We start from the raw sequence: 15,695 nt of genomic DNA on the forward strand, positions 1-15,695 counted from the left end.
AGGTTAAATTTCGGAATGCTCATTGTCAAAAGTTCATTGAACCTCAGTTGTTCAACAGTAAAATGGATTTCCATTACTTTGAACTACGAATAGAGCGTAGCGCCGCGGCCGCGTGCCTAGTACGTAATAAATATTAATTGCAACCGCGCCGTTCGGAACGGCACCTTAATCGGTGATCGTGTGTTGGCAAAGTTTTTATAACTCCCTATATTATACAAGTTCTACAATATAAACGTGAGCTTTTATGAGTTTCATTTCAACTATCTGTTACCACGAACGGAATAACTTATCATTGGTATAATAAACTATAGAACGAGTTATTTAGTTTCGTTTAGTTTACAGCTTATGCTACATTATTATTGGAGTTTACTCCTTTAGAATCGATTTACATATATAGGCCCGGGGTATGAAAATTATGGGGACCAAAATCGTACTAGCATGTCACACGAAATGCGTTATGCGCATGTCACACGAAATGCGCGCCGGGCTGCTGCGCCGGCAGTCCGCCACAAAGCCTCGTACTGATCGCGCGTTTCTCTCATTTTGTATTTTCATATATTTGTTAGTCGTTTGTTTTGTGTCTCGTTAATTTGTTAATAATCTGTAGTGTATCGTGTTGTCGTAATATAGAACTATTTCTCGTATTGTTTCGTTTAATTTTTTATATCCAGTAAACTCCAGTCGTGCGTCGGAGCGGACACACACACTTTTTTTTTTTGTTTTATCATTTAATTAATTGCTTTGATGATGTTATTTTTGCAGCTACGTATAAATTAAAATAATTTTTTTTGTTTATTATTATAATCCATTAATTGGTTTGAAGATGCAACTTTTGGCGGTACTTAACCTAAAAATTTATTCTATTTTGTTCAAAATTTGTCGTCTAATTTAAACGAAGAGAAGGAGGAGTAATCACAATTACTGTTATCGCAAACTTTGATAATTGCTTTTGGACCCAAATAGCAAATTAGGATACATTAGCTGGAAGTAGTTATTTCACATCGACCTTTTGAAAGAAATAATCGGCTAATTTCGGCTTCATACAGTGCTATCTCTGTCGTTTACATACATTAGATAATGCATAAAAATCCTAAATAAACAAGTCTAAGTTGAAAATTCGTTTGTCTAAATTAAAATATATACAGGTTTTGAGAAGCCATATTTACTAATTGGTAGCGGAAGGTTTCTTGATTATGTTTTGGGTTTGTGAGGAGGAAGATTTTATAATTAAAAAAATAGGATGCACATCTCGTAACTGACAGTTTATTGACCATAGATAAAACAAAATAAAAAATTATAAAAATATATTATTATCGACCAGAAGTGAGGTAGTTAACAAAAAGAAATAAATAACACAGAACTGGCCTAATTATATTTCACTGAATTAACAAAACGTCTAACAAAATGATTTCAATTTACTATTAACGAAAACTGTTAAAATTACACAAGTCCCAAACATGTTTCAACAAGAACCGCACACACGAACGCCACGCACAAAAAAGAGACAAAGGCGCAGCAAGGGATCGCTTTTATAGTTTTAGCGCTGGCTCTCGGTCGGGGGTTGCCAGGAGTCGGTAACAATATAATATGACAATTGTTGCTTTGCAATTAAAGTTTTTACTGGCGTTCCGGACATAATTTACTATTATTATTTTTATTATTTTTTTGCTTAGATGGGTTCACACGAGCTCACAGCCCGCCTGGTATTAAGTGGTCACTGGAACCTATAGACATCTACAACGTAAATGCGCCACCCACCTTGAGATATAAGTTCTAAGGTTTCAGTATAGTTACAACGGCTATCCCACCCTTCAAACTGAAACGCATTGCTGCTTCACGGCAGAAATAAGCGGGCTGATGGTACCTACCCGTGCGGATACACAAGAGGTCCTACAATCAGTATTATAAATACGAATGTAGCTCTGTCTGCTACTGAACCTATTTTGACGAGATTCGGTATGAAAATATTTTGATACATAGGATGTAGGGTACATTTCCACGTCCCACAGCTGAGTTAGGGTCTCCTACGCGATAAATATTTTAGTCCACGGAGCGATGCGGAGGCTTAAAGTATACCTATATTCACCTGTTTGTTCAAACGAAGACTTTATCAAAGGGCTTTAAGCTGCGTGAATAACGCAAGACCTGGTAAAGCTTGTGTAACGTAAGCTTTCGCTTTCTCGCTTGAATGGCTCGACATAATATGCTTTTTCTTTTACAAAACCCTCAAGTGGCTGTTAGAATTTTTTTTACTGATTTTAGGCTATGAATCGTTTTTAACCATACAAAACCGTTTTTAAGCTCGTTTGAGGAATGCTCGTTATCGTGTCGCCATATTGTTTTTTTTTTTATTGCTAGATAGTTGGACGAGCTCACAGCCCACCTGGTGTTAAGTGGTTACTGGAGCCCATAGACCAAATGCGCCACCCACCTTGAGATTAAAGTTCTAAGGTCTCAAGTATAGTTACAACGGCTGCCCCACCCTTCAAACCGAAACGCATTACTGCTTCACGGCAGAAATATTGTTGTGACAGTTACGTTGATTCGATGTGACAATGAGAAGTCATGGTACCAGCCTTATGGATTGTTTAGAAGTGGGCGTTCACTAATCAAACTCGGGGCGCTGTTGATCAAATTAATATAATTATTTTGATATTGATTTCCACAATTATGAGCATTTTATTTATTTGTGTTTAATTAAATATAAATGCAAAATTATAAGACTCATACTATTTTACCCAATCCTTCAGCCCTGAACTCATGATCGTTTCACGGCCCAATTTTTTTTATTGCCCTTATTGGCGGACAAGGATATGTTCCACCTGATGGTAAGCGGTTACCGTCGCCCGTGGACTTCAGCAATGCTAGGGGCAGAGCCAAGGCGCTGCCTACCGCAAAAGCCGCTGCCTACCGCAAAGCAACGGTATCATCCCATCTATAAGGTCGCTTGTTCACGGGCAAGTTAAATTTTTTATTTGCAATATTCAAAAACTACTCAGCTAAATGTAATCTGAATTCGCGTTGTAATGTTAGAAGATTACGCAATGCGGTAGCTTCGACTATCGAAAATCCCGTGTTATTTTGTTTTTTATATGTAAATATCTTAAGCTGCTTTCGGACTACGCTATACTATAGTTCCATATAGTATAGCAGCGTATACTTAGCTAATAATATATAGTACAGTACGGTGTGAACGTGTCCATAACAATGTATGGTGCGCGATATTGTTTGCTATGAGCTATATACTATATGCTATTATATTATAGCGTAGTCGGAAAGCAGCTTTAGAATTTACAAATTTCACGTATGTATGTGTGTGATAATAAAATACTTAGGACTACTGGTGGCCCGGAGGCCTTTCCAGTTTCACCAGGACAGGTGGGCGAGCAAAGGCTCAGCCAGAAGGGGTGGGATTTGCTAACAGCTACTCGAGCGCCTCCGAAGGAGACCTAACAACTCAAGAGCAGCTGCTTCGCGAATGAATCTACTACCGGATCGGAATCGCGACCCGCTGAGAAGATCCGGCGAGAAACTCAGCGAGCTGATTCATGGGTTAGGTTGCACGGCGAACTCTTTGTAGAGTTCGACGAGTACGGTTACCAGGGTCTCTAAGCCTGCTCCTAGTGCTAGAGCTGAAGGCGTCTAATAATAAAATACTATGAAATCGAGAAAAGTACTATATGGACTTAGTATACGAAGAACAATGGAACGTATGCGTTAAACTTAGCGTTCTTATTGCTCAAGCAATTTAATGAAGAGATAAGGTAAAGGATAAGAGAAAAGGAAAACTATATCCGTGAATATCGGAAGCTGTTATTTTTAGAAACACTGGAGATTGTATATTTGCATATTTACTTATGTTATGCAATTAAATACGTGTAGTAATTCGATTAAAATTTGACAAAAACAACTGCAATTTAAGATTTTGAACAGAAATACTCCCGCCAAATGTAGACTTCCATTTTATGTTAGGGTGGAAATTGATAAAATTTTAATTGAGAACGTTTTCCAAATATTTTTATTTGTCCTTTATTATTTTTATTCCTAATATTATTATTTATTTATCGTTTGGAATCTCTGGATCTACGGAGGGACTTCGGTTCTCTCTGCGTTTTGTACCGTATGTTCCATGGGGAGTGCTCTGAGTAATTGTTTGAGATGGTTTCATCATATCGTTTTTACCATTCGCACCGCCCGCCACCGGAATAGATTTTATCCATACTACCTAGAACCACTGCGTTAATCCCCAGTGCGTTTCCATAGATCATTTTTGCCACGTACCGTCCGGCTTTGGACTGGGCTCTCCTCTACGGTGTTTCCCGAGCACTATGACACGTCCTTCTTCAAACGAAGCTGGTGGAGAGTACTTTACGGTAAGCAGCAGGCTGGCTCTCCTCCTGGCATTGCTGGCATCCACGGGTGACGGTAACCACTCACCATCCGGTGGACCGTATGCCCCTCTAGCAATAAAAGGGCAATAAAAACTTTTTTTTTTTCATATCTTTTTGTCTATTCAAATTTTTTACTCAAGCAATGCCTACTTTCTTGGATCTCGTGAAAGTATTTGTATTCAATCGAAACCCTTATCTTTCGTGCGTCAGTTTCCTTATTTCTATCTCTTGTATAAACTGTTGTATCGTAAACATGGCAACACAATGTAAGCTAACACCGACGCGTAAATCATTACCTATATACTCTGGCAACACTTGAACCAACTTCACACGGCGCGCGTTCATCTTACGTTTAGGGGGTGTGAAATCATTATCTATCAACGTTTATCACAAGGAACAATTGTTAGATGATAAATTAATGTTTACATTTAAGCAAGATTTAAAGTCTTCCATTATGAATGTTGCTTGTGAAAACACATCTTAAAAGTAGCATCTTAAGGTATGAGAATATTTGTCGATTATCATTTGAACGAAATAATAGCGAGTGGCAGACAGAGAGAGACCTAGAAATTATACTCGACAAAATATTTTATTCGAAATAAATATATTGCTAATAAATAGCAGAATTAGGGGGCTTATTAGATGTTCGTGAAATTAAAAAAAAACACTAGTAGGTATTCTGCAACATTGTAATCAGCACTAATATTATAAATCAAAAATTCAGTTTGTTTGTTTGTTAGTTCATTAAGTACTGAGTGATGATCATAAAACTTTACGTTACAAAAATAGATACAGAGTACCTTTAATAAAAATCACATATTTGAATCTACGTGAATGCAAGCGAAACAACGTGTAAAACTTAGTAAGATACATTTTGGCAGCCCTGTGTACTTGACCTAATATTTCATCACGAATGTTTATGGTTTATTTAAAAAATCTCGTCTGTCTGTCGCCGACTTGAGATAAGTGCAAGATATTTGGCACAGAATAAACAATTTTGGATAATGAAGATCATTGAACTTTTGATGGGTTCTTTGGTATTGATTGTAATGTCGTCTGAACCAAATAGCCAACTGAGTTTCTCGCCGGATCTTCTCAGTGGGTCGCGTTTCCGATCCGGTGGTAGATTCTGCGAAGCACTGCTCTTGCTAGGGCCAGTGTTAGCAACACTCCGGTTTGAGCCCCGTGAGCTCACCTACATGTCTCTGGGCTGATAAGAAGAAACTGTCGTGTCTTTTATCATTATTACCCTACACAATACACACGCTTTTTGATGTCGTCGTGGCCTAAAGGATAAGACGTCCGTTGCATTCGTTACTATATCTAGCGATGCAACGGTGTTCGAATCCCGCAAGTGGGGTACCAAATTTTGTAATGAAGTACGTACTTCAAAAAACGTACGTAAATCAAAAACCCGCAAAATTTTAATTTGCGTAATTACTGATGGTAGGACCGCTTGAGTCCGCAAGGGTAGATATCACCGCCTTGGGCTGTGAGCTCGTCCAACTAAGCAATAATAATAAAACGCGTACTATATATAAACACAGACTCAGTAGTGGTAGCCCCAATTGCTTTGACGTCTTTAGTTGACTTCCAAAGCATCTATGGGACTGCTTCTGAACGTGTGAAATACATTGTCCAAACACCCACCCAAAAAAAGCTCCACCTCATTTCATTTCTTATTCTCTTAACGTGAAATAATTTATTGTTGATGGCCTAATAGGATCTAGGCCTAATACGATAGGATATGGTGTATTCATAGTGATGCCAGTTGGTCATCACTACTGATGCCAGTTTGTCATCACTATCACTATCAGGATTCAATGTTGTAGCTGTTGAAATTATCATACATCTAGCATGCCTAGCATATAATATGTAGGACTAATATTCATTATGCAATTAAACTTGTATATCACTCGGGCTACTGCCACAAAGATGCATAAAAATTTGCATAAAAAAAACAACATTTATACTTCAATCTAACTTAGCGTTACATTCATCGTAGCTGAGTTAGATGACGTTAATTAAGTCACCGATGACCGGTTATGGACATTGACAATATCAGTAGCAACACAAACAGAGTGCTCTAAAATATAATCTTCAACGCCGACCAGATAAACGCAAACATTATTTACATTCTGACGTTACTGTCTTAATCACTGTATCGTGGCATTAAGAAAGGCTTACAGATGATCCCGGATTAAACATATCAACGCTTTAATGACTTGAACCCTGGAATTTACACGGCTCCAATTGAGTTTCGGAACGTTTTAGTTGTGTCGTTTTATTGAATCTATACATATAGGAAACACACATACACATATCGACTTTTATATGTGTATAGCTGACCCGGCAAACGTTGTTTTGCCATATATGCGCCATCTATTGATTACTTACTCAACCCAGTCGAAAGGTATCGATATCTGTTAGAATCATTTGGAGTTAACAGATAATTGTGACTGTCAAATAATAACAGACAAATAATTAGCAATAAATTAAAATTGCGACTATAATTTGAGATTTAAACTATCTTATCTCTCAAGTTGGATCGAACTGCACATGGTGTGCGAATTTTATTATAATCGGTTAAGTGGTTTAGGAGTCCATTGAGGACAAACATTGTGACACGTGTTTTATATATATTAAGATAGCCGTACTCACCCACTTCGCTGGGCATTTATAACTGACATTATTATTTATTGTCATTATTATTAGGGAGTCCAACACTCATATAAATATTAGCCTATCCATTAAGTACATGTATTTTCTACATGGATACCAAGTTTTAAGTCAATCGGATGCATGGTTCAGTAGTTATAACGGAACATCCGTAAAAACCACTGTAGATTTATATATTGGTATAGATGTGTGTTCCCTATAGACTTCGAAGCGGTATGACCGATTTTGAGAAGTTTTAAGGAACTTTTCAGATTGGCCCAGTCATCGTGTGAAGTTTGATAGCGATCGAATCAGAATCAAATCAAAGGTCGGCCATCGGGCAGGGTTTGATGGTGCATAAAAAAAAAAAAAACTAAAGTGACCGCATACCAAATGCACACGTTTTCCAAGTTCAATTCAAAACAAAACTATCGAAAGAGCGTTGACTGTTAATTGGTACTTTTCAAATATCACAAAACCAACGGTAGAAGCTAAAAATGATGCTATAAATGAAATGCTATATTATTTGTCAAGAGACTTGCCTTTATAGATAAAGGTCTGCTTTATAGATAAGTCTCTCAAGAGAGAGAGAGAGAGGGGGATTTTACATAGAAACACAATTAACTTTGCAAAATAATTAGCAGGCAGATTTAATTGTACAAAAGGCGATGTTGTCGCTAAAATCTGTACTCAGCCCTTGCTTTTATTCAGAGGATTTTTTAAAAAGATAGAGCAGGTGCGTTGTGATGTAACAGCATTAACAACATTCAGAGTGCACTCTGTCATAATAGATCAATGTTATTATGTGTGAGCCATTTGATGGCGGTTGACGTCTACGATAAACTAAAGGTAAAGACTTCCGCACCTGTACCTAGCGATATCGAAGTTCTGAATCTATCTTTTATCTGTATATGGAATTTGTAAGCGTATCTTTATTACGGTTGAGGTATATGAAAGTATCTTTCTTTTTGAACCTTTTCTTGGGAAACACATTCTTGACGTAATTGCCATAAAATTAAGGGCCGTGATGTGGTCCTTCGTAGAAGGGATCAAAGGGAAAGGAAATCAGGCTTTTCTGAATTCAGAATCAGACTGATTTAGACTTAGGGCGGTTCACTATTTTTAGATTAGGTCCATATGCGACCTCACAGCTCACCCAATTTTATGTGATTCGCGCTTTTTTAGAATCAACAGTCGGATCTTTCGCTCAAAAAACTGATAGGACGGTAATATTTAATCGCGAGGTTCGACTTCAAAACACAATCTCTCAACTCTGGACACTTGACGCTCAAACACTGGACACTCATCCTTCTTCAAATGAGGCTTGTGGAGAGCACTTAACGGTAGACAGTGGCTTGGCTCTGCCCCTGGCATTGCTGTAACTGACGGTAACCACTCATCATCAGGTGGGCCGTATGCTCGTCTGCCTAAAAGGACAATAAATAAGAAACTCTGGACACGAATTCCAGAGCTCATACTAGACAATCTGTCATCCCACTGCCGAGGGCGAGTCTTCGATCGGGGATATAAACTGTAGACTAAGCGCGCGGAATGGTAGTTGGGAATAACAGGGAATTCCACTGCAGCTATAGAGTAACCAGTCAGAAGCGGTTTTCATACAGGTTACTAATTAATGTCTCTTTTCTTCGAATGGGTTTTGAAAAAAGAAAGAAAGAAATCATTTATTCGCTAAGCATAATGAAAATGAGTTATTACATAAGTTAAAAGCAGCGTGTATGCTTTGTCATGGTTTGACATGCGAATTTTAGTGCAGTGCAAGATATTATATAATTTACCATTCATTCATCCATAATTCAACTAATATTTAAAAAATCAATTTGTTATCAGTATCGTCCCTAAGAAAATCATTTATGTGATACAAATTTTCACTAATAAGATTATCTTTTAGCTTTTTCTTAAAATGAAAATCGTCTAGGTCTCTTAATTTCTTTGGTAGTTTATTAAATATCCTAACGCTCATACCTAGTATACTATTAGTCTTCTCTCTTTTCCCCCTTTCGGCCTTACACACCTTATTCTTCTTTGGTAGAAAATCTTAAAATTTCTCTATTGAATCCGAAAACATAAAACGTTGTTGTATTAAAACTTTAGTTGGTCATTCAAAGTCATTACGCAATTAAACATCAAACGTTAAGCTCAAATTTTGAGAAACAATAGATAATCCAAATTGGTAAGACCGAATCCGCTAATCAGTTTAATTCATATTAATTAATCTAAGCTCACGGGGTGAGACGAAAATGTTTGGGACGCGTGGTCTATTAACGTTATTCTGGTCACGTTTCTTGTGTGAGAATTTCAGGCTTCGAGAATGTTCGATGAGTTTAACTTCGTAATAATCGGTGGCTAAATTGTTTTTGCTGGTGTTGTCGAATTTCTTAGACTCTTGGTCTTGTCACATGCTTGGGCTGTACGAATAACGACAAATTTTGATTTTCCCATTTAAAACTAATTTGATCTGATTAATTCAGCAAATTTTTTTTCTCAAACAGAAGCGCTTTGTAACATGCACGATACACAAATTCAGAATAAAGTTTCTACTACTGAGAAGCAAATCTGGGGATTAGTCTTTCAAAGATCATAGTAAATTTCAATAAAATCTTACAAATTAGTTGTTGGTGAATTTTATTTAAGTATGAATTGATTTAGCTCGCTTAGTTTCTTTGGTAATCGATTGAGCGTTAATTTGAACTAGAGGTCCCGCAGTAGTCGAAATTCGACTATAATTAATTGGAATTGTAATTTTGTACACTATTATGATTGTATTTTATACTTCTATAATCACATATTTCGCCAAGACTACACTATAAAAAATATTAACAAAGACAAACAATATTTAATCTATTCTCAATTTGACAACAGACGTCAAGAACAAAAGTTTGACAATAAATAGTATGCATGCGTGTGTGCGTCAAATACATGGTATGTAGTGTGTGTAATGTTTTCTTTATGGATTTAATGTACCTTTTACGCATTATTTAAAAAAAAAATTAGCATTGTGCACTTCTTCTCTATATTCTCTATAAGTGTGGAAAATTTCATACTCCTCCGTCCGCGAAATTTTCGTAAAAAGGGATACAAAGTTTTTGCTTCACGTATTAATATATAGATTTGTTCGGATTTTTTTTTGTTTTTAATGATTACGATCTAATTTCACATTCGTCAGTTTTCATTTTATAATTTCCAATGCTTAGAATACTAAAGTTTTCTTGGACATTAAATCGAGGAGTATGTGCAATTGGTATTGCCAATACCAATATTTTGCTGGTGGAAGGACCTCTTATGTAGCATGAGCAGGTACCACCGCCCTGCCTATTTCTACCGTGAAGCAGTAATGCGTTTCGGTTTGAAGTTTATTCTATTTTGGAAATAAAAAACAAACGAAGCTAAACCTACGTAATGTATTATTATGCCAAGCTCAACATCAAGGATCAGACACTCGCCTACGCATTCCAAAGTTCAATAACGTAGTTCAGAATTGATGTAATTTATATTAATGTATCTTATGTAGTATGACCGTTCAATTGTTAAGGAGTGTGTGTAATAAGCCTTACTATCTCATACGTGACCTGACGTTCAGTAGACCATGTCATACAGTGGCCCAAAGCTTTACTTAACTTTTATTATAAGCTAGCTTCAGCCGCGGTTTGGTCCGCAACAAAATGTAATTTTAAATTAAAACATAAAAATCATAAGTGGATTCGGAAAACTACATAACTACGTGATTAATTTAAGGTGAACACACCCTTATATAATGGGGTTCGGGATAAATAACTTTTCACGCGCTCGGGTTCGGGATAAATAACTTTTCACGCGCTCGGGTTCGGGATAAATAACTTTTCACGCGCTCGGGTTCGGGATAAATAACTTTTCACGCGCTCGGGTTCGGGATAAATAACTTTTCACGCGCTCGGGTTCGGGATAAATAACTTTTCACGCGCTCGGGTTCGGGATAAATAACTTTTCACGCGCTCGGGTTCGGGATAAATAACTTTTCACCAAAGTACAACTTAAAAACTGTATTCAACACTAAGAACACTTGAACACTTCACAAACACTTTAAAACGCTCAATTCGCTTGTTCCGCTTCGCTTCAGGTGATCCGTTCGCTGTTTCGCTTCGAGTAGTTCTGATTACTGACTGCGCGCCATCCCTACAACGCTTTTGTAGTCGATACCTCATCCCTAGAATTATCGAGAATATTCTTCACAACTCTAGTCGTAGTTTCCACTATCTGTCAATTGATGGCGTTGTAATTCTCGAGCATTCTGGATCCTTCAATATTAGTTGCGACTATTCGGCGATAGACGGCGTTACTCTTACTGGCGTAACAATACATTCTCTTTTATTATTATTTATATTTGTATTATTTATATAATAAAGGTGCCGGAATATCTAGTAGATTTTGGTAAAGACGAATTCGAAAATGCTGTGAATGAATCTATTTCTAAGTGACTTAAAAGACTAAAACATACATTAACAAACAAAGAAAAGCAAAGTTAAGCAATCCTAGTGCTTAGTCACAGAAATCGACATAATTACTTCAGTGCGCGGCGTAGGGCAACGGTGACCTACACTGCAGTCAGCTTTTTAAAATAGTAATTTTCCAACTTAAAAGGGTAGGAAAAATCTATCCATTGTTGTAAATTTGAATGGAATTTCAAGGAATATTATATCGAATATTTAAATCTCAAATCCGCCTAAGTAGGTATCCGTCTAAGGTGTAAGTACATACGCTGTGCGTAATATTTCCCCCATTCGCTTCGTTAAGAGATTATCTAAAATTTCATACAAAAAGTTTCTTCTTCTTTTTCTCCACCTTATCCCACTAGGCGGGGTCGGCACAGCTAATTTTTCTCTTCCATTCTCTTCTATCAGCCGTCATCTCAACACTCATTCCTCTCTCTCTCATATCGTCATTCACACACTCCATCCATGTCTTCTTCGGTCGACCTCTTCCCCCTCTACCTTGCACTACAATTTCCATACATCTCCTAGTCACATGCATCTTCTCTCTACGCATCACATGTCCATAACACGCTAACCGTCCGCTCCTTAATTTACAATGTACAAAACACATACAAAAAGTTTAAAGCACCAAATTAATTGCGACGTAAATTGGATCATAAGCCCAATGAAGCTTTATTAAGTTGGCCGTATAAACTTTGAGTAACGCCGTTTTAGTTCGCTAAAGTTTAATTGTTAACAAAATTATCAATTATAACGGAAACAGCAAGATCACAACGACAATCACGAGATGTTAGTAGTAGTGCGAATAAACGAACACTAGTTAGTATATAATAAACATGGTCACTTTATACTTCCAGAGACAAACAAATGTTTACTATATTTTCTACTACCCAGTAATGGCTACTTAACTAATTATCCTCATTAAATAATGTTAACTATCTTAATAATTAGAGAGATTGCTTAATTAGAGACCTACTAAATGTATTGTTGTTAGGTATTATGTAATTATGGGTATCATTACGTGCTTTTACTTACTAATCCATATCAAATTTAACTTAAAAGCATTTACGAAAAAAAATATAAAGGTTTTTATTCTATGTATTTATTAATTTTTTTCGATCCATTTATTTGGCAGATTTGCAACTTTATGCACATGTTCATAGCATCAAATGATAGTAGACTAGACAAGGTATAAGGAAAATATAGTTTCAAAGCGGGACCTCTCGGTACTTAGCAGGAATTTAATTTAATGTGACCCGCTCCATACAAAAAAATAACAAAACACATTTTTCTGACCAAACTATAAAGTTTTTGTAATTTTTGCCCAAAACAATTACTATTGAGATTAACGAGCTCTATCTATCTACATAAAAAAAATTATAAAAAAACAAAGTTGGTCCCTAAGTCACTAAAATCACAGTATCGACCCACTGTGTGGCGTAGACTTTGGTTTTCAAGTAGATCCAAAAAGACTAAGAGTATTTTAAGGACCCTGTAGAATGTTTGAGTTATGTTTACGTGTTTTGTTTCAGCGATAAGTTGAAAAAACCTTGAAAAAAAACACCACAAAACTGAGCACTCGCAGTGAGGTGTGGCGTGCCCGCTTCTCATCAATGATCACGTGCATCAGATGCGACAGCTGACCGGAGCTACATGACGTCATGTCCAACAAGAAGCACTCTCCGCAGCCCAGTAAGTGGAACCAGGCAACTGTCTCCAATAGTACATAGACAATGATGCATTTTTTTAAATTTCTTAGATGTGTGTACGAGCTCACAGCCCACCTGGTGTTAAGTGGTTACTGGAGCTCATAGACATCCACAACGTAAATGCGCCACCCACCTTGAGATGTAAGTTCTAAGGTCTCAAGTATAGTTGGGATTGACTTGGGAGGAAAATGCTCCCTGAAAGCCAAATGAGTCCGATTTTCACGAACTAGGAACAAACGAGGGTGTTTGCTGTATGGTGCGTCCTGTATTCTGATGTTTTTGACGCGCAGATGGAAAGTCGTAGAGCTAGAGCGAAGGATTGTAAAAATATAGCCAAGAGTATAGCGACGACGAATAACTGTTACAGTGTCTCTTTCCCCAACAATAGAAAGAAAAGAGATGACTTTATTTCCACATGGTTCTACTAAAACAAATTTAAACTTAGAACCTTAACTACAGAAGTTATGAATAATTTCATCGACATTCTTAAAGTTAAATTTGAATAATTTCTGTCTTTCTTCTACAGTTCGTTTGCGGCGATGACGTCATTTTGGTCCTTTGAATTTTAGAGCATTTTCATTAATTTTTTTATTGCTTAGATGGGTGGACGAGCTCACAGCCCACCTGGTGTTAAGTGGTTACTGGTGTCCATAGACATCTACAACGTAAATGCGCCACCCACCTTGAGATGTAAGTTCTAAGGTCTCAAATATAGGTACAACGACTGCCCTATCTTTCAAACCGAAACGCATTACTGCTTCACGGCAGAAATAGGCAGGGTGGTAGTACCTACCCGCGCGGACTCACAGCAGGTCCTACCACCAGTAAGTAATTCCAGTAAGTGAGTTCATATTGCAGGCTCATCGTAGTTTCACTAATATGTAGTAGAAAGGTAATTTTAAGTAATGGTAACATTGTTCAGACATACTTAACGTTTTTCGTGCGTGCTTTCCCTACGAGAAGCCGCAACCTCAGAATCGATCTATACTAATATTATAAAGCTGAAGAGTTTGTTTGTTTGAACGCGCTAATCTCAGGAAGGAACTATTGGTCCGATTTGAAAAACACTGAAGTGTTAGATAGCCCATTTATAGAGGAAGGCTAGAGGCTATATAACATCACGCTAACACTAATACAAGCGGAAGCATCAATAAAGAATGTTTCCAAATCGGGATTTTTTCCCTTTTAAGAACTTCCGCTGCGTGCGCTGCAGAAACGGTTAAAGTTTCGCTAAAATAATGTATGACCGAGCTCCCCTTTAAAAGATCTAAAAAAAGTCCGTGACAGCATATATCTATATGTTAAGGTTGGCTAACTATAACGTTTTTTATGCTAACTAAATTTGTTCTAAAATAAAGCATTATTTGTGAACTATTCCACGCGGACGAAGTCGCGGGCAAAAGCTAGTATAGCATAAAGCGCACTATCTCTAAAATTTCCTGGAAGCCATTTAAAATTTGATACCTAATTAAGTCTGCGCGAATCAGAGGCGTTATTGAATTGATTGAATTGAAAAGGACGGATTGAAATTATTATTGAATTACGAATTGAATTTCGCTTTTATTAGTCTCAGTAAAATATTTCCGACGTTTGGTAACAGTTCAGCTATCTCAATTAAATACCGACGGAGACATTGGCGATCCATGTCGACGAGATGAAAGTATTCTAAACGGTAAAAGTATTTTTAATTATAATTTAAAAGTGATTAGTGCCGAGCGTATTTCGGTCAAGGAAGTTATTCCTTATTAGTTCTGTTGGTAAGTTTGGTGTTTCAAGTCGTCGTGGCCTAAAGGATAAGACGTCCGGCGCATTCATATCTAAGGAAGCATCGGTGTTCGAATCCCGCAGGCGGGTACCAATTTTTCTAATGAAATACGTACTTAACAAATGTTCACCTGAAAACGTGCATTGACGTCTAAAAGAAGTAACAATGAAAAATATCATACGCCGTAAATGAAAAAGCAAAAAGGACCACAACGAACCAGAACATAGAAAAAAATTCATTCCGTGGAAATTCGTACCCAAAATATTTGCCCTTTGTAATTCTGAATGCTCTGTCGGATTACGTTATAAATATTCAAGAAGGCTTCACAGAATAATCCACGGGATTAAATATGTTAACTGAATCTTAATTCCGTTTATATGCGTAATTTGTACTGTATGAATTACAGTTTTTTTTAGCTCTCTTTGTTTCTTCGATGTGTTTTCTCTAGCAACATGGAATGTCAATTATATATATAAATCATAGCATTGTAATTTTTTTTTAATTTTTTTTATTGCCTAGATGGGCGGACGAGCTCACAGCCCACCTGGTGTTAAGTGGTTACTGGGGCCCATAGACGTCCACAGCGTAAATGCGCCACCCACCTTGAGATATAAGTGCTAAGGTCTCAGTATAGTTACAATGGCTGCCCCACCCTTCAAAACGAACCGCATTACTGCTTCACGGC

General features: G+C 37.1%; 1 protein-coding gene across 2 annotated transcripts in view; it reads left to right on the forward strand.

Moving 5' to 3' along the window:
• Mctp (multiple C2 domain and transmembrane region protein) overlaps positions 1-15,695 on the forward strand; it is a 143,886-nt gene that overhangs the window by 7,592 nt on the left and 120,599 nt on the right. For both annotated transcript variants that reach the window (XM_089739195.1, XM_089739194.1), the window contains exon 2: positions 13,069-13,228. In XM_089739195.1, coding sequence (XP_089595321.1) covers positions 13,198-13,228 — 31 coding nt within the window. In that variant the 5' untranslated portion in view covers positions 13,069-13,197. The remainder of the gene's footprint in view (positions 1-13,068; positions 13,229-15,695) is intronic.

This window comes from Bombyx mandarina, chromosome 28 (assembly GCF_030267445.1).
Source record: "Bombyx mandarina strain Sakado chromosome 28, ASM3026744v2".
In the NCBI taxonomy this organism is placed as follows: Eukaryota; Metazoa; Arthropoda; class Insecta; order Lepidoptera; family Bombycidae; genus Bombyx; species Bombyx mandarina.